Here is a 25,496-nt window from a genome sequence, read left to right on the forward strand (position 1 = left end):
AGCCAGTGATGTATGAACTCCATAAGAATGTGTGCAGAATGGTTTTGTCTCTATATGTTTCTTAGGTCTGATTGACAGCACTTCTACACTGCTAGGGTTTATCTCAAACAAGCAATACCCGCTCCACCATAGAACAACCATCCCAGGGGCTTCTGGTCCTAGATTGAAAGTTCTCTCAAACATACTTTCAGTTGATTCTTGACACTTGGAGTTTCTCTGAAAACATTGTCATTCTTTTCCACCTCTAATCCCTTATAGCATGCCAAACATGGAACCACCATTAACTGCAATTCTTGACTGAAATAGGGCCATGAGTGTTTGACAACAGCCAAGATACCAAGTGTCCAGTATAGGTTTTTGCTTGATCCAGGACAGCAACACTGCCAAAGAAACAAGTAGTAGTATCAGCACATGTCTGTACATTATTAGTCACAGCATATCCCGTTATCCATGCAGAGGATGCTGTCAGTAGATGGACTGTCCAACCAGTGAAATGCATTCTCTTCACAAGAAGAAAAAGAATGGATGCTCTAATCTAGTAAGATGAGAGCTGTGGCAAGGCATGACAGTCAGGCATTAATGTAATTACAGTGTCAGTATAGGCATTCAAAGGTTCAAAGCTTTATGTTAGGAGTTATTTTGGGGCTGGGTACAGTCAGTGAAATGAAAACCAGTACTTAACTGGTATTTATTTCCTTGATCCCTAAAGGAGGAAAAATAAAATCAGCCCCTGTAGGGTCTGAACTAAGAACAGAAAGCAACATACCTAAATACTGCTAAGCTGTCTCTCTATTCTAATTGCTCTTCCATTCTGGTCATTCACTGCTTCCTGATAAGGGTTCTCTACATGGTCATGCAACCTTTTAGAAATAGCAACCTAATCTTTTTCCAACCACACCTTGACTGATTTAAAAAAAGGAAGGACACATTGAACAATGTAAATGTAACAACTGGTTAAAGTAGAAATAGAACAGATGGTCACTGTTAGAATGCCTTTGATCAAAGGTCTGTTTGACCAGAGTTGACTTGGGGCTAAACAACGAGAGGCATAAATTATGTAATTACGATGCTAATGTGGTATGATTGATTTGGATAAAAAAAAATACATAATCCATGTAATAATTCCCATAATAAGAAACACTGGAAACAAACGAAAATGTGTAAGTAGTTTATTTGGAGAAACGAATGGAAGCAGTGATGTAATGAAGTAATAGTCATGATTAGTTAGCATTTACTCTTATTTTAACATACTTCTGTTGAAATACACTGCTTTTGTTTCAGTTAATTTTGAAAATGATAAAGAATTTAGTAAAATAACTTTGTTGTTTTTAAGCTGGTGTAAAGACCCCTTTTGGTCATGAATGACCATGGGATTGCACCTGGAAGAACACCTTTCATTTTGAAACCAAAGATAGTTGTTTTTCTTCTGGCACTGACTTAAGCTGCTCGCAGTTAGATCTCCTTTGTTATTTGGTTTGGGTTTAAAAGTTCAAAGTGGACTAAACCTTTCATATCCCACCAAACAGATAACAACTTACGTGGGTGAAGACCTTCTTTAGCCTGGGATGCTGGTGTTTCTCCTTTCATTACCCACTGTCTTCAGCACTTGGCATTTTTATAGAGACCCTAATTCTTGTCACCAGTCACTATTCAGTCCAAAAAGGTTCATTCGTGAGACGTGGCAGCTAAGAAGAGCACACATTCATGCTCTATGTGCAATTAGACTCGGATAGTTTATGAGGAACCCATTGACCCAATTTGCTAACTTTTCTGATGGCACACAGGTGTGATGAATGGTTGAATGACCAAATCCAAAGTTCTCTGCTAGTTCCTCAACAGTTATGATGGGGTTTTGTTCCACGAGGTTTTGCAGGATGTCCTTGTGGAGCTCTACAGATCTTCCAGGATGAGGCTCGTCTTCTAGGCTGTAGTTTCTGGCTTGGAATTTCTGGCTCCACCATTGATACTGGCTTATGCTTGTTGTCCAATCCCCATATAATGCATTAATATTCCTTGCACTTTCCGTTGCGCTGTTGCCTTTATTGAACTCATAAAGCAAAATATGCTGAATATGCTCCTTTGCCACTTCCATTATAGCTTTGAAAAAATAAGTATTAAAATCGAACTGCAGTCTTCAAAACTTGCACCAAGAATAAGTACAAGGTAAAATTACCTGCAATTATAGTAAAGTTGTTGCAGCTAGTTTATCCTGTCCTTCTCCAACTTTTAGTTCATGCACTTGAAAAAACTACATTATTTATGGGATGACCCAATATAAATATTTTTTATCTAATTCTTGTAGAGTACCTGTTTAATCTTTACTTTTTTAGAATTTTCATTTTGGGATATGTATTTTTGATCCAGATTTATCATACCACCTTAAAATTATGATTGCACACTACTTGTTGTTGAATTCCAAGTCAAACTTGTCCTGACAGACTTATGCTCAAAATCATTTCAGCCATGTCTATCTGTATTTTCTAGAACTGTATCATCTGATATGTCTTTTTTCTATGATGGTTGGATGTGGTTTGAGAGAGGTTTGGCTGCTATTTCAGTAAGTCAAATTAGCATTGTAGAGTCTCCCTTGCTATTTTGCAATTGTAACCTATCAGATTTGAAAATAGCCCAAAAATTTCTGTTATAATTTTGGATGTGTTTTACCATCATTTGAGGGAAGTCATAAGTACCACTTAGAAAGGTCATAAAGTAGTGCTCCAATTAACTAAACAAACAAATCAATGTGAAATAGCTATGGAGAGCTATTTATGCTGAATATATCATTCCATTATCTAATTCTTTTTATACCAGCAGAAAGTTTATATAGGACTCTGGTGTGGAGTAAAAAGGAGAAATTGAAAAAAAAAAATGCATCTTCAGAAAATATCTGCAGTAAATATATCTTCTATAGGATTATGGCAAATCTGCAATTGATGTTGTTAAAACATACTATTTCAAATCAAATAAATTATGATATCAAGACAGCCAGAGATGTATGTGTCCATTTCTTTATTTTGAAAAACGAAAACAAAGAAACTGCTTTACATTAAATCATCAACTGGACTAAGTATTAGAAAATTTTATACTTAAGTTTCAGTATAGTAATTATTTTATATGGATATGCCTCTCTCTGATCACACGGTGAGTGTGTACCTACCTAAACACCTCTCTCTCATAATTCCCTTCTTTCTTGTTTTCCAGCATCTATTCCTCAAGCAGGTCCTCCACCGCCTACTGGGAATAAGTTTTCCTTATCCAGGGTTCGAGGTAAGTACTTTCCCTTCCATTAACAATGTTTATCAGATTCGTTGTTACAACTGACAATCTTTCCATTCATTCAAGTTGATAGCTTCTTACATTTGCTTTCCTTTTAATAAATTAAACCAGTCATTTACTCATCTAAGCTCCAAGTACAGATTCTGGAAAGCTTTTACTCTCAATGTCTGGACAGTGTGATAAAATTGACCACCAGCTAACTCCTACATAGATGAGTTACTGAAATGACCCAGTATTACATTGTCACCCTTGTATACGGAAATATAATATTGTATTAGCTTGTCATAAGGTTTCACTATTTGCAGAACTTTAAATATATATCATAGTCTAACAGCATTCTCCTTTGTATCAAATTTCTGCCTGTAATGAGCAAATACAGGTGCAGGCATGGCTGTGTGGTAAGAAGTTCACTTTCCAACCACATGGTTCCGGGTTCAGTCCCACTGCATGCCACCTCAAGCAAGTGTCTTCTACTATAGTTTTGGGCTGACCAAAGTCTTGTGAGTGGATTTGGTAGACAGAAGCTAAAAGAAGCCTGTTGTCATCATCATCATCATCATCGTTTAACATCTGCTTTCCATGCTGGCATTTGCTGGACAGTTTGACTGAGGACTGGCGAGCCAGATGGCTGCACCAGGCTCCAATCTTGATCTGGCAGAGTTTCTACAGCTGGATGCCCTTCCTAACGCCAACCACTCCGAGAGTGTAGTGGGTGCTTTTACGTGCCACCAGTACGAGGGCCAGTCAGGCTGTTCTGGTGAAAGCCATGCTCAAATGGTGTTTTTTATGTGCCACCCGCACAGGAGCCAGTCCAGCGGCCTCGCTCAAATGTTGTTTTTCACGTGCCAATAAGACGATGCTGGTAATGATCACACTTGAATAGTGCTTTTTATGTGCACACACACACATATATATATGTATCGAAATCGAATTGAACCAGCCAGGATCCCTGGTCTGGTGGTACGTAAAGCACTATCCGACTCGTGGCCGTGGCACGTAAAATACTCCAATGCGACCGTACGACAGGCACCCTTGCCAACCCCCTTTGCTTGTGAAGACATGTTGGGGCAAGCAAAATCGAAATCGAATTGAACCAGCCAGGATCCCTGGTCTGGTGGTACGTAAAGCACTATCCGACTCGTGGCCGTGGCACGTAAAATACTCCAATGCGACCGTACGACAGGCACCCTTGCCAACCCCCTTTGCTTGTGAAGACATGTTGGGGCAAGCAAAATCGAAATCGAATTGAACCAGCCAGTATCCCTGGTCTGGTGGTACGTAAAAAGCACTATCCGACTCGTGGCCGATGCCAGCACCGCCTCGACTGGCTTTCGTGCCGGTGGCACATAAAATACACCAATCTGACCGTGGCCGTTGCCAGCCCCGCCTGTCACCTGTGCAGGTGGCACGTAAAAAGCACCCACTACACTCACGGAGTGGTTGGCGTTAGGAAGGGCATCCAGCTGTAGAAACATTGCCAAATTAGACTGGAGCCTGGTGCAGCCTTCTGGCTTCCCAGAACCCCGGTCGAACCGTCCAACCCATGCTAGCATGGAGAACGGACGTTAAACGACGATGATGATGATGATGATGATGGACTCTTGCATCGAAGACGATGTATCAGTCTTCATCTTGCCAAACAACCTGCACAAATGATTTGTTTATAGTGATCAAATGTTTGTGCAGCACATTAGCTCACTCTCTCCATCAAATCAACATTGTCTGAACAGGTGCGCTGTGTACCATGTGATTACAAAGCAACCTGAGATGAAGTGTTTTGCTCAAGAACACAATGCACCACCTGACCTAGGCATTGAAGCCATGATCTTGTGATCGTGAGTGCAACATCCTAACCACTAGACCATGTGCCCTCATATATATGTATATTTATAGAGAGATGCAGCATGGAATTTTGTGTGTGAACAGGTTGCAGTCTCAAAGCGATGAAAATATTTTGGCAAATTAAATTTAAATGTTGAAGTGAATCTAACGGATTTTGTGTGTTTCTTTAATGGCTTATAAACACCTTCCACGCTGCAATTGTTTTCGTTCCAGCAAACAATCTCAGATCTGGTCACTTGCTATGCAAGTACATCCTCTCTCTTTCTCTCATATATATATATATATATACACACTTATATATATGTGTGTGTATGTATACACACACACACACACACACATATATATATGTAAGTGTGTATGTCTGTTTGTCCCCTCTCACCACTTGGACAATCAGTGTTGGTTTGTTTATGTCCCTGTAACTTAGCAGTTCAGTAAAAGAGGATAATAAATAAGTACCTGTCTTTAAAAAAAAAATTAGTACTGGGGTTGATTCATTTGACTAAAATTCATGAATGCGGTGCTCCAGCATGGCCCCAGTCTAATGACTGAAACGAGTAAAAGCCAAGAGGTAAAATATAGTCCAAGTTGATGTAGTTACCCCACATTTCACTCTTCATCTTTGCAATTACTAAAGTTTTAAATGTGTTTTAATTTAGAACAAATAAGGCCTGATATATTGCCACCGTTGTTTTGTTTGTTGTGTCTTTGTCAAAGTTATGTTACATTGGTGGTAATCACTCCAGTAAACTAGTTGTTATTGTAGCTACATTCTGTCTGGAATGCAAATTGCATGTTTTGTAATCCAAAAAAAAAAAGAAAAAAAATTGTCAAAAGAGAGGAAGTTTGGCAAGCTTGTATATTCTCAAATTGTAATTACCATGGAAAAGAACAATACCATTGGTCCTTTTCTGTTATTAATTTTTGACATTAAGGTTTCTCTCTATTTAGTTATTTATTCGTTGTATATCATGAGGTTGGCAGATGACTAATTAATATAGTAACTGCTGTTCAGCAGAAAAGGGGTCAACTAATTGGGATATTAAGGTTAGGAAATTGCATTACTATTGCATATTGCTGTGCATATTTTTATTTTTTTTTCTCTTTTTATAAGGCTCTAAACCACATTTCTTTTTTTCTTATACATACAGCTTAACTTTTTCTAATGCAGCAATAATTCTAATCTTTTGATGATTACTGCTACCCTAGTTATCTTCTTGTTGAAGCAGTCCTATCACAATTAATATTTCACACTCCTTTTATTGTGTGCTTGAATACTTTGGTACTCTGCTACTCCCTAATAATCTAGTCATCAAAAAGCACTCACATTCTTCTTAAATAAAGTTTTTTATTTTCTAAAAAAATTTCACCTTACCTGTTGTATGTGTTTATATTCCTGCTTGTTTTTTTATTCTGTCACTTTCTTGATGAATAACAACCAATTGTTATTTCGTGAAAATTACAAAAGAAACTGTTGTTTGTGTAAATCTAGGTTTAAAAGTCTGAATATCTTGCTTTCATAATTAACTTGTTTCTATACTCACTAAACTTCATAATAGATCTTACTGAATTTTATTTCTCATAAATGATGTTGCAAACTGGGATCTAGAATACCATAAATCTTCGAGTATAATCTACATTTTTTCCCCAAAATTTAAGGATCAAAATCCCTGGTGCGTACTATATACGAGGCTAAAAATGAAAATTATTTTCTAAGCAATGTCCGAGTCTCTATTTACTGTCTGGCTATGTTTATTCAGACGCATTTTGTGATGTCGGGTGTGAAAATACCTTAAGTTAAGCCTGAAAGCAATGAAGTCATAAAAGAATCATCCATAACTTGCAGTAAGCAACATTTATTAAACGTTATTACTGTTATTTCTTTATTTTCTGCAAACAAAATGCACAAAATAGCTACATGTTTGTATTATGTTATATATACAATAATAATTAAGAACGTTACCATGTACATTTTTACAAACCAAGGACGTTATATAGACCTCCTTGACTCAGGTTAGAGAAGGGGTATTATACACAAGGTTTAGGTTTTTCAGAGGTACAGCCCCCTAAACATCCCCTGTGTATTATACTCAAGGGTGGACTATACTTGAGTATTTACAGTAATATACTGCAACAGTTTTTAAAAATCCTTAACATTTAGGGACAGGTGTGGCTGTGAGGTAAGAAGTTTGCTTCCCAACCACATGGTTTCAGGTTCAGTTCCATTGACTAAAATTCTACAAATAGAAGTTTAGTCGAATGGATCAACTCCAATACTTTTTCTTAAGCTTTTTACCAAACCACTAAGTTACAAGGACATAAACACACCAACATTGTTTGTCAAGCAGTGATGGGGGATAAACAAACACACACACACACACAATGGGCTTTCAGTTTCTGTCAACCAAATCCACTCACAAGTCTTTGGTCAGCTTGGGGCTATAGTTGAAGACACTTACCCAAAGTGCCACACAGTGGAACTTGGCTACAATCAAATAACTGGCAAATGACCAAATGAATAAAGATATATAAGTACCTTATTTTTATTTATTTATTAATGTTTATTTATTTATTTATTAATGGTCCCAGTGGCATGTAAAAAGCATCCACTACACTCTCGGAGTGATTGGTGTTAGGAAGGGCATCCAGCTGTAGAAACTCTGCGAGATCAAGATTGGAGCCTGGTGCAGCCATCTGGTTTGCCAGCCCTCAGTCAAAATCGTCCAACCCATGCTAGCATGGAAAGCGGACATTAAACGATGATGATGATGTTGTTATACTTGTAACAATTACCTCTTGATATTTACAAATGTGTTTGACACAACTGCATCTTCAGTTACATCCTAACTGTCACTTAGCCTTTACATATGTATTTTTATTAACACACTCACATACATGCTCATCCCAACATCAAACTCGAACCTGGTGCAGCTCTCTGGCTCACTGGTTCCAGTCAAGGCATCTAATCTATGCTAGCATGGAAAGCGGACGTTAAATGATGATGACCATGGAGATGATGATTCATACATATATACAGAAGAGCTTAGCATTTTTCTCTTCTTATATTTAAATACAATTCAAAACGCTTCAAACAAATGCAGAGAGAGAGAAAGAAAGAAAGAAAAGAGCTTATGATGCAGTGATGTCACAAACTTTGCTGTCTTGATATTTTTCCCTTTTCTTTCCTTCATGTTTAACTCTCCATAGCCCTTTCAGCCTTTTTTTTGTGTGTTTCTTTTATCAGTTTTATTCACCCTCTCTCTTCATAGAATCTTTTGTTTTTATCTATCTCTGCCTCCCTGTTCCCCACCACTCATGTTTTAGTGTTACACAATAGGTACACAGATAGGAAGAAATTTTTGTATTAGTATTTAGATATTCATCAGCATCATTTGCTATGGCAAAGAACAAATCAAGTTTCGATTAGGGAGCAAATATTTAAGAAAAAGTGGAAGTGGATTGGTAGCACAATTAGAAAAGACACACCAAATGTAGCGAAAAGTGCTTTACAGTGGAAACCGGATGGATACAGAAAGAGAGGTAGGCCTAAGAACCCGTGGCGTCGATCAACACAAAAGGAACTACAGAAAGGGGAACATTCATGGCAGAGTATAAGTACAGAAGCGAAAAATTATGTGACATGGGATTCGGTTATAAGTGGTCTATACTCCGCGTTGGAGGGTTAAAGGCATAAAGAAGATATCCTATTTAGATATTCTGCTAGTGTTAACCAATTAAAATCTCATTTTTTAAATTCATGTTGTCATGAATTTTGATTTATATTTTCATTTAGATATATATAGTTTAAGCACCAACCAAACCAGTCAAATATGGATAGCTTAAAAACCAGCCAAATATACAGTTACTGATTCAGCTGGTGTTTAACCCTTTCATTATCATAGTTCAATTGAAATACACTGCTTTTGTTTTAATTTTGAAAATAATGAATTGAGTGAAATAATTTTTATCATTATAAGACCCCGGGACTTATTCTTTTGTAAGCCCAGTACTTATTCTATCGGTCTCTTTTGCTGAACCGCTAAGTAACGGGGACATAAACACACCAGCATCGGTTGTCAAGCAATGCTAGGGGGACAAACACAGACACACAAACACACACACGCATATATATATATATATGTCGGTGGCATGTAAAAGCACCATCCGTTCGTGTTCGTTGCCAGCCTCGCCTGGCCCCGTGCCGGTGACACGTAAAAGCACCGTCCGTTCGTGGCCGTTTGCCAGCTCTGTCTGGCCCCGTGTCGGTGGCACGTAAAAGCACCATCCGTTCGTGTCCGTTGCCAGCCTCGGCTGGCCCCCGTGCCGGTGACACGTAAAAGCACCGTCCGCTCGTGGCCGTTTGCCAGCTCTGTCTGGCAACCGTGTCGGTGGCACGTAAAAGCACCATCCGTTCGCGTCCGTTGCCAGCCTCGGCTGGCCCCCGTGCCGGTGACACGTAAAAGCACCGTCCGTTTGTGGCCGGTTGCCAGCTCTGTCTGGCCCCGTGTCGGTGGCACGTAAAAGCACCATCCGTTCGTGGCCGTTTGCCAGCTCTGTCTGGCCCCGTGTCGGTGGCACGTAAAAGCACCGTCCGTTCGTGGCCGTTTGCCAGCTCTGTCTGGCAACCGTGTCGGTGGCACGTAAAAGCACCATCCGTTCGCGTCCGTTGCCAGCCTCGGCTGGCCCCCGTGCCGGTGACACGTAAAAGCACCGTCCGTTGTGGCCGGTTGCCAGCTCTGTCTGGCCCCGTGTCGGTGGCACGTAAAAGCACCATCCGTTCGTGTCCGTTGCCAGCCTCGGCTGGCCCCCGTGCCGGTGACACGTAAAAGCACCATCCGTTCATGGCCGTTCGCCAGCTCTGTCTGGCACCTGTGCAGGTGGCACGTAAAAAACACCCGCTACACTCGCGGAGTGGTTGGCGTTAGGAAGGGCATCCAGCCGTAGAAACACTGCCAGATCTGACTGGGCCTGACGAAGCCTTCCAGCTTCACAGACCCCAGTTGACCCGTCCAACCCATGCTAGCATGGAAAGCGGACGCTAAACGATGATGATGATGATGATGATTAAGCTAGTTTTCTGGACATAGAATAGCATAAAATTTTGATGGAAAGTTTTTAATATAAATTACTTGCAAACAGTTTGTATGCTAAAACCAGAAGTGGTCTCAGGCAGGTTGATTTCAAAATGATTAAATATTCATTAAAGGGTTAATATGTATTCAGTTCTGTCTGCTATAATTCCTTTTATTATCTTCATCATTAATATATTTCTAATACTCGAGTTCTTGAGTGCTGTACCATTATACTTGTATCAGCGGTCACTGTTCATAAATGAAAGCATCAGTAGTAACAGCTTCAGTAATCTACTTTGTCTGTCTGTGAGTTGTTCTACTTTGATTGGACTGGAATGTTCTGAACCATCACTTTCATACTTAGCAGATTATATGCTAATAAATCATTCAGTATTATAAAACCTAATCTGAAAACATCTGCCTCTGCTTTATCACCAATAGGATCAAAAGCAGAAAAGTGCTCCAGATATAATCTAAGCTGTCAATTAACCGATCTAACATAAGTTATTGTTGCCTGTTTCTTGTGTCTCATGTTGCTGTGAACTTGGAAATATAATCTTTTGTGATTTTTCTGTTTATCACGTTGTCTGAAAGTTTTTAATGCTTTTTCGTATTAATGGATACTGTAAAAGTATGGCCGTGTGGTGAAGTTTGCTTCGTTACGTGGTTTTCAGTTTGATCTCACTGCAGAATCCTGGGGGCCATTGGGAAATGTATTCTACTTTAGCCTTGGGTTGATCAAAGCTTTGTGAGATTTTAGAGATGGAAATTATATGAAAATCTGTTGTACCTGTGTGTGTGTGCATGCACACATATATGTGCATGTAAATATATGTGCATGTGTGTGTGTGTTTGTATGGGTGTATATTGTTCGGTTGAGTGTGTAAATATATGTGCATATGTGTGTGTGTGTGTGTGTGTATATATATATATATAATATATATATATATATATATTAAGGTAAAGACCCCCTTCAGTCATGAATGACCATTGCACCTAGAAAGTTCCCCTTTGAGGCAGAAGTCCCGGTAAGGTTGTTTATGCATGACCAGCAGTCGCCCATGCATACCAGTTTCCCCTATCCATGTCACTAATGTTATCCAAGAGAAAGGCAAAGGCTGCTACAGCTTGGCACCAGTGATGTTGCAACTCATTTCTACAGCTGAGTGAACTGGAGCAACATGAAATAAAGTGTCTTGCTCAAGAATACAACACATAGCTCAGTCTGGGAATTGAACTCACTACCTCATGATTGTGAGCCCGATGCTCTAACCACTGAGCCATGTGCCTTTACTTGTGTGTTTGTGTGTGTGTGTAATATATATATATATATATATATATATATATATATATATATATATATATATATATTATATATATATATATATATGTTTGTATGTATGTATGTATGTATGTGTATATATGCGTGCGTTTTATATATCTATATACATAAATGTGTAATGGTGTCTGTGTGTGTGTTTGGGGTTACTCTAACTCCTACCACACCATCCAACCGATTTTAAGGATTTTGGCACATAGGTAGATCAAATAAGGCCGGAATCTTTTGAAAACTTGATAATGTTCAGTTGGCATCAATTTTTGTGAGCTCAATCGGGCGTTTGAATGGAAATTCCCATAATGATGTTATTTTTCCTGCAGCTTTTGCTTTTTATGTCTGATTTTGATGAAAATCAATGAGTGAGTGAGGCTCATGGCAGTGAGTTGATGTCAGTATATGGCGTGGATAAAAAATTGATAATTGCGCCTGAGCAATGGTTTTATAAAATCAATAGGCATTTTGCGTGCAAATACCCACAGGGATTTTATTTTTGGCCATAACTTTTGTTTTTTTATTCGATTTTAATGAAATTTGAGATTTAGGTAAATTTTGTAGTAGGGGAGACGGTTAAAGTTTTAATTTAATTCCAGAGGAATTGGAAGGGCACAAGTGTGTATCAGCTTTTTTCAGAGACTATTCTATCGATTTTAAGATATGTTACACATGATTACAGTTCATGAATGTGGCATGTAGAGTTGACAAAAAAATTGATAATTGCACATGAGCAGGGGATTATTATGAAATTATTAGGCATTTTGTATGCAATTGAACTACACTCCAACAATCAACCCAGGAATTATGAGGTACCTCTGCTAAAGTACCTTGAACATGATGTCATTCATAAGATTCAGACAGAAATTTTATCAAGCAACGTTTACAACAGCATAGGCTTATCCTTAACACAGAAAACCCGAGCAATGCCGGGTACAACAGCTGGTATATAAATAAATCTTTTACAATTCCAGGATAGAAAGACAACTACTGTTAATATCAAATCCAGGTGAAAGCCCACATTATCTTCAGACTGCTTGGGCTCTCCATGTTGCAAACATTTAATTTTCTCAACAGGAATGCTCCATGCAACATGAAAATAATCTGGCTTTTGACTAGATTTGAAATTAATAATAGTTGCCCTACCATCTTGAAATTGTAATATATTTGTAAGCCTACAATAGATTTACCTTGTATGTGTGTGTGTTTCCTCCGTAAGTAATTTTTTTCCTGATGTAAAAAAGGAAAGGATGTAAACATTGGCAAAAAAGTAAAAAAAAAGTGATTGTTTTGAGTAAAAATACAGTTTGTAGTATATGTTCTACCAAATTGTCTGATAATCTCTTGTCAGTCTCACAGTCCTGAAAACTTGCTTTTGTCCAGCAAATGCAATATAGGATGAAACAAAAATAAAAATAATTACATTGACATTAACTTAATGGATATATGATTGATAAATACTTCTGTTTCTTTAATGAATCCAGGTTACTTTTTAATGGTTGTTAAAAATTGTTGTATCTTTGATGTGTATTGTATGGTTATAATACAAGGTGTTATCAACGGCAACTGTTTTCTCCATTAATTGATGGAATTTATTAACAGTGGTTATTCTCTGTTGAATTATTTCCTTTTCTTCTAAAACCAGGTGCCAGAAACCAGTATGTTGATGTAATGAATCCTAATGCTACAGCCCAAACTGTTCCAAAGAATCTCTTCAATGTATTGCCTCCAACCACTTCTGCAGCTCCAACTCCAGGTATTTTTGTTCCTCCCGGTAAGTAACAGAGCAACATTTTTATAACTTATTATACCAACTTTTTCAGTGTTGCACAATCTTATATTAGCAAATTCTGAATAATTTTCAACATAAAGATGTTGTACATGAAATTTTTTTGATACTGACAAATCAAAGCTTTAAAATGTTGATTTCTTTTGATTACATACAAAGTGCCAGAGTTATTGGGAAAGGATTTTAGAATGTGTAGTCATCATCATCATCATCGTTTAACGTCCGTTTTCCATGCTAGCATGGGTTGGACGGTTTGACTGGGTTCTGGGAGGCCAGGAGGCTGCACCAGGCTCCAGTCTGATTTGGCAGTGTTTCTACAGCTGGATGCCCTTCCTAACGCCAACCACTCCGTGAGTGTAGTGGGTGCTTTTTACGTCCCACCGGCACAGGGACCAGGGGAGGCTGGCAAACGATCACGATCGGTTGGTGCTTTTACATGCTTTTACGTATTTATGTTTTACTCAATCCATATGGCTTATAACTGACAGTCAATAATGAGTTTCTGATTTAGACCATTTAGTGTTTACTTATTCCTCTGTATTACTCTTCAACAACTTGGCTTTTACTCTATGGTATTTGCTTGGATCTTGTGGGTGAAATCCTAATTTCCTGTATTGCAAACATAGGAGTCGGAAGAAATTTAGGGAAAAAATAAGGCCCGGGGGTGGGGTGGGGTGGATGTCACCTTGGACATGCTAGAAAGAAGAGGTAAAGGACAGGATTTCTGGGAAAACTTCCTTTTAAGTTTTGATTGAAGATCAGGTTTTTAAATACGGTCATCACAAACACAAATTACACAATAGAAAAAGATAATTTCAATTGGGTTTGAGCTTTTAATTTGCGCATGCACACTGCAGGAATTAACATAATTTGCACAGAAGTTTTACCTAGAGTGTGTGTATGTATGTGTGTGTGTCAAAGGAAGTTATTTTATGGCATTCTTTCATTTGAAGAAGCAAAGTTGTCAACTTGACATATGTGGGTAGGAAGGAGGCAGGACATTTGATCGCAGTATCTTATAACCGTATTTTGTTTAAAGAAATCACACAGATTGTAGTTTAACATTTGTTACCAGGCTGTTCTAAATTCATGGGAATATTGCTTATAATTTAAAGTCTTATTAATTTTTTGAAGATAATGACTCTACTCTGATAGGTGACGCATTGGGGTGGGGGTGAATAACTGAGATGGGGGATGGAATGATGGCCGGAATTTGATAGGTTCAGAACTTAAGGTTTGTTTATTTGTTATTTCATTAAAGACTGCTGTTTTGACTGTGCAGACTTAATTATAAGTGGAATATATATATATATATATATATATATATATATATATATATATATATATACACTGTATACTATCTATTATGACATTTATTTCAATTAGCTATTATACATTTTATTATATTAATTAAGAAATAGTTATTTAGTAAATAATTAAATTAAGAAAATATGAAGTACACCATAATAAATTTAATTACATGGAAAAATGCAAGCATGTAAAGTAATATTCTTAAGATTATAAACCTGGAAAAGTACAGGACAAGTTATTACACATGGAAAAATATAGGACAAGTAAAGAATAAGAAACTTTTTTACTTAAAATGTTGCAGCAAAGAATCCCAGTTCTTCTAATTTATCACTCTTTACAGTTCTCATCTTTTAAATTTATTGTACAAAACTGTTCAGCTAATTTGTAAGTTTGTCTAATTAGTCACTTTTTTCCATATTTAAGGTAGTAAATTAACCAATTTCTACTTAAATAAGTATAGTGTTATTTGTAAACTATAATAAAATGATTTTTAATATTGAAATTTTAATTGCAATATTTTAAGTAAAAAATTTCTTATTGATCAGGTTGACAAAGGTGGGGTACTCCACTACATGCGGCGGTAGCATGTTGTCAACAAACAGGTCTACAATCCTTCTAGAAAGGGTCATAGACACTGCCTTTCCTTTCAGTCTAAGAAATAAAAATGAAGTGGAAATATTGTGGAAATCATGAGTATTTCTATACTTCTCAGATTGAATTAAATTCTTCCAAGGGAAAGCAATAGGCCAACTTCCTATCCAAGGGAAATTTAATTTCTCCTCAGCTTAATGTTATGAAAACTGGAACTTAAAGCACTTGCCTGATCACATGGGCTTTTTAAAACTGATCAGCAATAGTTTGTTGCTTTATCTCAATTGGTGACCAATTTTTAGTATTTTGGACTTTCCTTTTCAGCAGTGAACACCCATTGATAATAACATTGAATTTTGTTTCTTTTATTGAATAGGTACAAGTAATTTTAATGAAACAAATGCTTCCACTAACAACAGTCAAAATGAGACAATTAGCCAACAAGAGTTATCAGAGGTAAGATAAAATATTTTCTTCTATCTTAAAACTTTTGCCTTGCCACTTTGGTTATTCACTCCTTAAATAAAAAAACAACCCAAAACCAGCATAATCACGTTAATTCTTTTTTTTTTTTTTTTGATGTGTGTTTTGAGATTTAAATCTGTAGCTGCATATATAGGGAAGGGATTTATTGTATTTTGATCACTAATTTCATCAAGAAAACATCTTTGGGCTTTAAGTTGTTAGTGAACATTTCCCTGAATTGCTACCATGTATTAACACACAGCTGATATTGGAAATTCATTAGCATCATTTTGATAGAAATTTTTCTTTATGGCTTTCTTAGCTATCTTTTGTTTATTTTGAGCAGACATTAAAACTTGTTACTTCTCTTTAAGCCTAGATCATTGGTAATCATTGATCTAACAATATCAGTTGATGACTTAATTTTGTATTCTATGAAAAGTAATAGTCATATGATTCGTACAAAATGTTTACTTTGCAACGTGATTCAGGTACTATATTATTACTTGACAGTTTTAATTGCTGCTTAGAATTGCTCATCTACATTAAAAGACAGCTATATTTACTATTTGAGAGGGTCATTACTATAAGCAATATTTTTTCCTAAGACAGCATATCAAAATGTAAAGAAAATATGTTTGCTATCTTTTGATTAAATTTCCATGTATGTTTGGATGCATGCATGCAATCATTGCCTCTATAGTGAGTTGATTCTGAGCTACTCTTGTTCTGCAATGTCCATCTTGGGTTTCATGAATGTTTTGCCCACTTAATTCCCATTCCAGCTGTCTAGATCCAGCTCTATGAGCTCCCTATCTCAAGAAGTGCAGCAGTTGACCCTCAAACAACAGGTAAACCTCTCCCAACCTCTCACTCCATCTGTTCACACCGACACCTCTGTCACCTTTCTGTGCTTTGTAGATTTACTGATCAGTCTTCAGCTTTTGTAGCAGTAGTTTAGCTTCTTCGTACCCTTCTGTAATTGCAGCTTGTAATCCGTTGCATGTTCTCCACTGTGTTGTGTGTTGTTCTAATGGATATGATGTTTCATGTATATTAATCGTTTGTGTATATGTCTGTGTATACATTTAACATGCACATGTTTAAAACGAGATGAAACCTGATGATCATGTGTACTTTCCCTTCTGTACTTGACTGTTAATCTTGCTTTAGCAGTTTCTCTTTCCAGTCATTATCTAACTCTCCTTATAAAGCACAGTACTTCTATAACAAGCGAGTACTAATTTATCAACACTGCTATTAGTGCACTTCAATTTTCAAAATTTCAGTGAATAGTACTGTGCTTTATTCTAATATATATATGTATATTTTCCTCTATTTCATAAAATTTTCAAGTGAAAATTTAGTTTCTTTAGTTTGATATATCTTCACTCCTATAAATAACCTATTTTATTTCCTTTAATAATTAAGTAACTGTTTCAGTTTCTTATGTTGAGTTATATTACTAAAGAAAATAAAAAATAAAAATAAAAACAGGCAATTTTCATGAAAAGTTTTTGCTAAATATTTTCCACTACACATATTAAAAGACATCCCCAAAACTTGCTATTCTATTTGTAGAATTACAGGACATTTAATATGTATTATAGGTATTGCATCTTTATATATTCTGATACACAAAAATGTTTGTATCTTCACTGAACTCTATCATGATATAATTTTTATAACATTTAGTTTTAAGCCTGTATGTTTTTATAGTTAAGCAATCAGTACCAGACCAGAAATTTCTGCAGAACTTCACTTGTTAACTAAAGTATTTTTGGAAGTAGAGGTATTTTTAGTCATTTAGCTCTTCGAATATTTTTAGGTTCCAGTTGTTTAAATTTGATTCTGAAATAGTAAAATCTTAACTACATGGAAATGTTGAGTGAGGAAAAAACTAATTTTTCATTTAATACAATCTTGGTTGATAGTATAAAGCACTCTTGAATCTCCGCAGTGAGTAGTTTGGTAGTGCTGAAATTATAAACAAATGCAACCTGTTGATCTATTCTGTTGTTTGTTATTATTCATTCAGAGATGGCAGAGAGGAGCAAATATCTAAAATATCTGCTGAAAGCTTTTGCAATGGTGAGCAACTTGTAAATGTTTTCATTTGGTTTTGTATGTCAGATATGTGCAGTATATACCTTGTTATTGAGCATGTATATAATTTAAAGTGCAACTGACTTTCAAAACAATTAGAATGCTTTTTTTTGTATGTTTGGAAAATTATATTTCTAGAGTTACTTTTTCAATTTTGAAAGCTTTCTAACAGTTTTGATCTGTTTTCTAATTGGTCTATGTTTGCGTGTTTTCTTCAACTTTCCTAATTCCCATTATTCTAACATGTTATTAACATATTATGCTTAATGAATTTATTCTTGGTTTTCAAGTTGACTCTTCACCTAATGTTGGCATAGCATACTCAGCACTTAAAGAATATCATTGATATCTAAATTATCTATTATTTCTTGCTTTAAATTGAAGTCCATCTTTTCTAGTTAAGCTTCCTCTCAGAACAGAGATACATAAGTGTAATTGTACTGTTGTGGTTATATATCTTCCTGTTTATAGTAGTTTACTTTACTGGATGTATAAGATTTAATGTTTACACATACTTTTGAAAGATATTCAGTTTCCTCAAACCTGCCAAATTTGAATGTTCTTATTCACAAATCAGATTTAATATTTAGTTGAATAGCTTTTCTGTTGAATAAAAATAATTCTCCATTCTGTCTGAGGTTATTTTCAATCCCAGCATTTCTGAGTACTAACAAATTTTTTGTTTCTCTATGACCTAACTGATTGTGTTTTTTGACCATTTAATACTAATTATTACTTGACATTGTTTTTCCCTTGAAAACCCAATTTTGATATGACTACATTTACTAAGTATTAATATTTACAATCCTTATATAACACACTGATGCATTTTGTGTATTAATTTTTTATTAACATTATTTTGTACAATAATTTACAAACTGATACATTTTAAAATATTTAAAAAAATAATTTTGTGATATGGTTTTGTTAATTTAGTTTTTACCTTGATCATTTACTAAAATGATATATGCCATCATTTATTTTTTAATTATACTATTTGCATTGTAATATGTTTGTATTTTTTATATTGTTTTCACAGTAGCATGCCTAACATCTTGTATGTTGTGAGGATATACAATATGATGCTTACTTTTCATTTTCGTCATCATTGGGATGTTTCCTATCAGACATTAATATTTCATGTATTCTCGGCTTTTTATGTTTGCCACTGTGTTGTAAACATTTCTTTAATGCATGTAAAACCAAATTAAAAAATTAGGTTAGAGTGATATTTCACAAGTATGGATTGGGTTTCTTAGGTTTCAGTCAGTCCTTTTTTAAAATTAATTTATTACTAATTCATCTTCTTTTCAGTATTAACCCTTTTATTACCATAATTTGTTGAAACACACTTCCTTTGGTTCAATTAATTTGGAAATTAATGAATAATTTAGTAAAATAACTGTCATTATTATACTATCATTTGGGACATAAAGTAAGAATATGAATGAAAGGTTTCCATTTAGATCTCTTTTCACTCTTTAGTATCCAAATTACTCAGTCAAATGTAATGCTTGTTTATTCACATTATTTTGATGCATTGTCTCATAGCTTTGAGATTTTAATGATGTTGGGTGGATGTGAGATGCCGGATTTTCCCAGTTTGAACATAAAACAGGTAGAATATTTAGGTTGGATTAGGCCGGTTTAAATGCTAAAGGGTTAAAACAGGAAGTTTGTACTGGGCATTTTTTTTATGCAGGTTGGTATCAAAAAGGTTAAAGGGGGATTTTATGGATGGGTTCATGATAGTTCGTATTCCAATTGAGAGATTCATTGGAATTTATTAAATTGTGTCAGACTTGGTTTTTAATGTTATCAAATATATTTATGCTGTTTGGTACAGTGCATAGATACACAGCCGTACACATTCACAAGCACACTATTACTGCACTCCCTCACTGTTTCTTTTCAAAAGTTTCACATCCAAGTTACTGTTCAACTACTTGAAGTATGTTGCTTATTGTGTCACACAGGAATGACGGTAGGTTGGGGGAGTGGGGGTAAGAAGTCAGCAAAAGGAGTAATGTGAGAAAGCACAAGATGTACTTAAGTACTTTACTTTCTTTTCAGAGCCACTCACCAAGAACAGTTAGTGCCTCCCATCGCTGTTAGCATTCACAGTCATGAGTGATTGTTTTTAACTTGAGTTGGCAACAGCTACCCTATCCTCCATTTCTTTAAAAAAAAAAAAAAAAATCTAAAAGCAATACAATAGAAGAAAAACCTTGTGCAATTTAGATTAAAATTTTTTTTTACATATATGACTAGAACTTTCTTATACCTCATAGAATTATGTAAACAAAGAGGTACCTGTATAGAGTGAGAGAAGAAACAAAGAGCAGCACTTGTAGTTTTTTTTTTTGTGTCATTGTTGGGTGTTAGTATCATAGTTTTCTTGGTCTACTGCTCTAACCACTAAGCTATGTACCTGGGAGATTTTGATTGCCGTTTCTCACAGGTCGAGCAATTGTGCAGAAACTCTTTACTGGGATCTTTTCGGTTTGAACGGCAGTTTTTTCTAGCGGTGTCATATGAAATTGTCACCCATAATTATGACCCTAGTATCGATCTATTGCATTTCAATCTGTTTTACGGTTAAGGTTAGTTAGGAGTGGGGGGAAGGGTATCTTTTTTTTTCTTCACAAATGTAAATAAACCCAATCTAAAAGCAATACAATAGAAGAAAAACCTTGTGCAATTTAGATTAAATTTTTTTTTTACATATATGACTAGAACTTATACCTCATAGAATTATGTAAACAAAGAGGTACCTGTATGGAGTGAGAGAAGAAACAAAGAGTGGTACTTGTAGTTTTTTTTTTGTGTCAGTGTTAGGTATTAGTATCTATTTCTTTATTACCCACAAGGGGCTAAACACAGAGGGGACAAACAAGGACAGACATAGGTATTAAGTAGATTACATCGACCCCAGTGCGTAACTGGTACTTAATTTATCGACCCCGAAAGGATGAAAGGCAAAGTCGACCTTGGCGGAATTTGAGCTCACAACGTAACGCAGACGAAATACTGCTAAGCATTTCGCCCGGCATGCTAACGTTTCTGCCAGCTCACCGCCTTAACTGTTAGGTATTAGTATCGTAATTTTCTTGGTCATTCAAGCTATTGAATATAGGTGTTTGTAGTAATAATATAATTTATAGTATTAGGAGGAAAGACATGTGAAGTAAGAGATACTTGTTGCACTGGATTGAGTGAATCATTGCCTTTATTTCCTGAGTTCAAACCCCGCTGAGGTCAGTTTTACCTTTCGTCTTTTCAGGGTTGATATAATAATAAAGTACTGGTCTTGTATGGAGGTTGATGTTATCAACTCCCATCTCCTCCAAAGATTGTTAGCCTAGTGTCAGAATTAGAAGTATTATTATCATTATTATTATTACTATCATTATTGAGCTGGCAACATGCTTGTAGAATCATTAGCATGTTGGACAAAATACTTGTTGGCATTTCATCTGTCTTCACATTCTGAGTTCAAGTTCCACTGAAGTTGACTTTGCCTTTCAGCCTTTTGAGGTCGATGAAATAAGTACCAGTTTTCAGGCCTTTTACCTATAGTGTTGTTTGTTCCTTCTCGAGACATACCTGGCTCATAAGGGCCGGTTTCTCGGTTTCATTGGCATATAGGTTCCCCACCTGGATGGAACGCCAGTCCATCTCAGGTGAGCTGCTAGATGCAGGACAAAAGAATGAGAGAAAGTTGTGGTTGAAAGAGTCAGCATTGACAGTGAAGGAGACACTTTTCCCTCTTGGTCAGAAAATCTGTCCACTACCAATAGTTTGTTCAAGAAGATTTTAGAATTCTATAGCTTATGTTGCATATGCAAATGTTTAGATTAAAGCATCTGCAATGACATCTAACATAGCAAAGTGGTTTGGTTGTTGTTTCAGATTTTTTTTTTTCTTTTGCATCTGGTAAATTTTCCTCAGCTCTAGAGTTCTCAGGGATAATTTTCTTTGGCTCTTTCAGATTGAATGTCATGGCCAGCTTCTTTGTAGGGTCATTTTTCCAGGCGATATTACTTTTACATAAGGTTAGCAATCTGAGAATCGTTAGCACACCAGGCAAAATGCTTAACGACATTTCATCTGTCTTTACATTCTGAGTTCAAATTCTGCTGAGGTTGACTTTCATCCTTTTGGGGTCAATAAGTACCAATTGAACACTGGGGTCAATGTAATTGATTTACTTCCTCCCCTAAACATGCTGGCTTTGTGCCAAAATTTGAAACTATTATTACTTTGACATATTTCTCCATCATAGGCGCAGGAGTGGCTGTGTGGTAAGTAGCTTGCTAACCAACCACATGGTTCCGGGTTCAGTCCCACTGCGTGGCATCTTGGGCAAGTGTCTTCTGCTATAGCCCTGGGCCGACCAATGCCTTGTGAGTGGATTTGGTAGACGGAAACTGAAAGAAGCCTGTCATATATATGTGTATGTATGTGTTTGTGTGTCTGTGTTTGTACCCCTAGCATTGCTTGACAACCGATGCTGGTGTGTTTACGTCCCCGTAACTTAGCGGTTCGGCAAAAAGAGACCAATAGAATAAGTACTGGGCTTACAAAGAATAAGTCCCGCGGTTGAGTTGCTCGATTAAAGGCGGTGCTCCAGCATGGCCGCAGTCAAATGACTGAAATAAGTAAAAGAGTAAAAGAGAGAGTATAGTAGTTCAGCCATTTGAATCTGTCTGAGATATGATGAAGTAAAAATTCTTTATGATTTTCTTCACTGCCCATTACTTTCTTTTCTGAAAGTTAGTCTGGTTGAAAGTAACCACTGTGTTGACTCAATCACTTTTAGAATTACCATCTGTTGTATTATAGCAAGTTTTGTAATTGATGGCAGTTGCAACACAATTGCCAAAGAGTTTCTTGAGGATAGGCATGGGCAACCTTTTGTGAGAAGAGAAGCTCATGAGACATAGCTCATCATCAGATGAACAGCTTTACTAAACAACTTAGGCATAGGTTATTTTCCTCAGCAAATTAGGTGTGCCATTCAGAAAGTTTTGCTGGCTGTAGACTGTCCATGACTGCTCTTTGGAAAACAAGGGTAGATAAGTTAGTTTTAGTTACACAAAGATTTTGTGAAAAGACATGTGGAAGTGGTAATTTGGTACAAGTAAATGGAGTAAATTTGTCTGTGGTGCCATTTCTTGGTACACCAGAGAAGCATTTATTGTGACAAAAATCCCCTTTCTGCTCTACCGTAGATACAGTTGTCTGTGTTTGTTTTTCTGTGTTATTTTGTTCTGATTCATATGTTGTAAATTTAATGTATTGTAAATGTCTTTCATTGTTTTTGTTGTTTAACCACTGGTTGATATGCAAAGTATTAAATTAAAAAAAAAATACATATTTTCATCCTGTCAGTAACTTGGTGTCTTATGAAGAAACCAATATTATTACTGTGGTTGAAAGTATACTATAATTCTTATAAAATTGTGCTTAAGGAGGAAATTATCACTCTTCTCTACTTATTGTCATCTTCATGGTGGATTGGCAGAATTGTTTGAGCAGTATACAAAATGCCTTGCAGTGTTTCTTCCCACCTTTTACATCCTGAGATCAAATTCCACCAGAATCAACTTTGTCTTTCATCCTTTTTGGGTTTACGAAATAAGGCATTGACCTTTCTCCATTAAAATTGCTGGCCTTGTGTTAAAATTTGAAGCTGCTATTATTGTTGTTATGTGAAATGGTTGGCATCAGGAAGGGCATCCAGCCATAGAAACCACAGCAAAGTGGACAGTGGCGCGCCCGGTGCAGTTCACTCCTATCAAATCATCCAACCCATGGCAGCATAAATAATGGACGTTAAATGATGATGATAGATCAATATATTCACAAGAGCCTTGAACAAAATGCTTTGTGGTATTCATTTGTAACTCTTTTATGTTCTGAGTTCAAATCATTTAAGAGTCATCTTTGTCTTTCCTTCTGCTAGGATTGATTAAATAAAGTACCAACAAAGCACTTGAATAGATTATAATCAACTGTTCCCTTAAAACTTGGAACCTTGTGTCTGTGTATGAAATCTTTTTATACTATTATTGAAGAAAGGGACATGGATTTACAGAATTGTTATAGTATTAGGCAAAATGTCTTGCAGTATTTGCTCTGTCTCTTTATATTTCGAGTTTAAATCCTGCTGAGGTCAACTTTGCCTTTCATCCTTCTGGGGGCCACTATATAAATGGCTCCTTGCTTACCATCGAATCTTAGTACTGTGCCTTTGTTAGAAATAACTATTATTAAGTTGGCAAAATCAGTAGGACATGATGATGATGATAATAATAATAATTATTATTATTATAATTATAATAATAATAATTATTATTATAATTATAATAATAATAATAATTATTATTATAATTATAATAATAATAATAATAAATTCTTACATAGGCATAAGGAATTTGGCATGAGTTAGTCATTTAAATAAGAGTACCAGTTTTTGACTGGTATTCTTTTTTTACTGCCTAATGTTCCCTTTTAACTATTTAGTTGTATATCCAGTCAAAATGAGTCATTGTTTTAAAATAATAACTATTAGCATTTTAAAGATGGTTTTCAAACATTATGTTAATGGGTCAGTCAACAATATTTCTTCTTGTGAAAGGATTTAGTAAAATAAGTTCCACTAATATTCCAATTCATTTGACTATATCTTTTACTTGGAAAATTGGCTTTATGCCTTGTCAAATGAATTATCATCATCATCATTACTATTTTCATCATTATCATTAACAGTATTATTCTGGTAGCAGAATAGTGGCTTGGTAGAATTGTTAGAGTGTTGGACAAAAATGCATTGCAGTATTTATTCTACTTCTTTACACTCTGGGTTCAGATTCCATTGAAATCAACCTTAGGCCTCCATATCTACAGCGTTTGCTGCTGGAATAAGGAGTGGTTGGAGGTCACGTGGTCGTTAGCCTCAAATCGCCAGGTCTGGTTGGCGTTTGTGAGAGATGCAGTATTGAGGATGAATGAAGCCAGCTCAACCCACCCCGGGTGAATGCTTTCTCAAGTCAAGTCAAATCAACCTTGCCTTTCATCCTCCCAGAATCATTATAAAAAGGTACCAGTCAAGTACTTGGTTTGATTTAACCAACTAATCCCTTCTCACCAAATTTCTGGCCTTTTACCTCTGTCAGAAATTCTTCTAGCTGTAAGTTGTCTATAGTCTGAATTGCAAGAAGTTACTTGACTTAAATTTTAAGAGAAAATGTCCCAAATTTCCTGGTGCATCGTTTTTAGACAAATCTAAGAAATAATATTGGTTTCAAATTTTGGCACAAGGCCAACACATTTGGGGTATAGGGGAAAATCGATTCCATTTACTCCAGCGCTCAACTTATTTTATCTATCCTGAAAGGATGAAAGGCAAAGCTGACTTCCACAGAATTTGAACTCAGATCCTAAAGACGTATGAAATGCTGCTAAGCATTTTACCTGGCATGCTAACTGTTCTGCCAGCTTGCTGGCTTATGGAAGACACCCGTGCCGGTGACATGTAAAAAGCACCATCCGAACATAGCAGATGCCAGCGCCGCCTGACTGGCACCCGTGTCAATGACACGAACAAGCACCAACCGATCGTGACAGTTTGCCAGCCTGCTCTGGTCCCTGTGCCGGTGGTATGTAAAAAACACTCACTACACTCATGGAGTGGTTGGCATTAGGAAGGGCA

General features: G+C 36.2%; 1 protein-coding gene across 10 annotated transcripts in view; it reads left to right on the forward strand.

Moving 5' to 3' along the window:
• Nucleotides 1-25,496, forward strand: part of LOC115219484 (protein transport protein Sec16A) — a 163,589-nt gene that overhangs the window by 133,993 nt on the left and 4,100 nt on the right. For 7 of the 10 annotated variants that reach the window (XM_029789666.2, XM_029789672.2, XM_036507760.1 and 4 more), the window contains 4 exons: nucleotides 3,202-3,267; nucleotides 13,163-13,291; nucleotides 15,585-15,664; nucleotides 16,459-16,524. In XM_029789666.2, the coding sequence (XP_029645526.1) occupies nucleotides 3,202-3,267; nucleotides 13,163-13,291; nucleotides 15,585-15,664; nucleotides 16,459-16,524 (341 nt within the window). Of the gene's footprint in view, nucleotides 1-3,201; nucleotides 3,268-13,162; nucleotides 13,292-15,584; nucleotides 15,665-16,458; nucleotides 16,525-17,711; nucleotides 17,765-25,496 lie in introns of all 10 variants that reach the window. The other 3 variants (XM_036507765.1, XM_036507766.1, XM_036507762.1) reach the window with 3 other exon arrangements.

Source organism: Octopus sinensis, linkage group LG1 (assembly GCF_006345805.1).
Source record: "Octopus sinensis linkage group LG1, ASM634580v1, whole genome shotgun sequence".
Taxonomy (NCBI): Eukaryota; Metazoa; Mollusca; class Cephalopoda; order Octopoda; family Octopodidae; genus Octopus; species Octopus sinensis.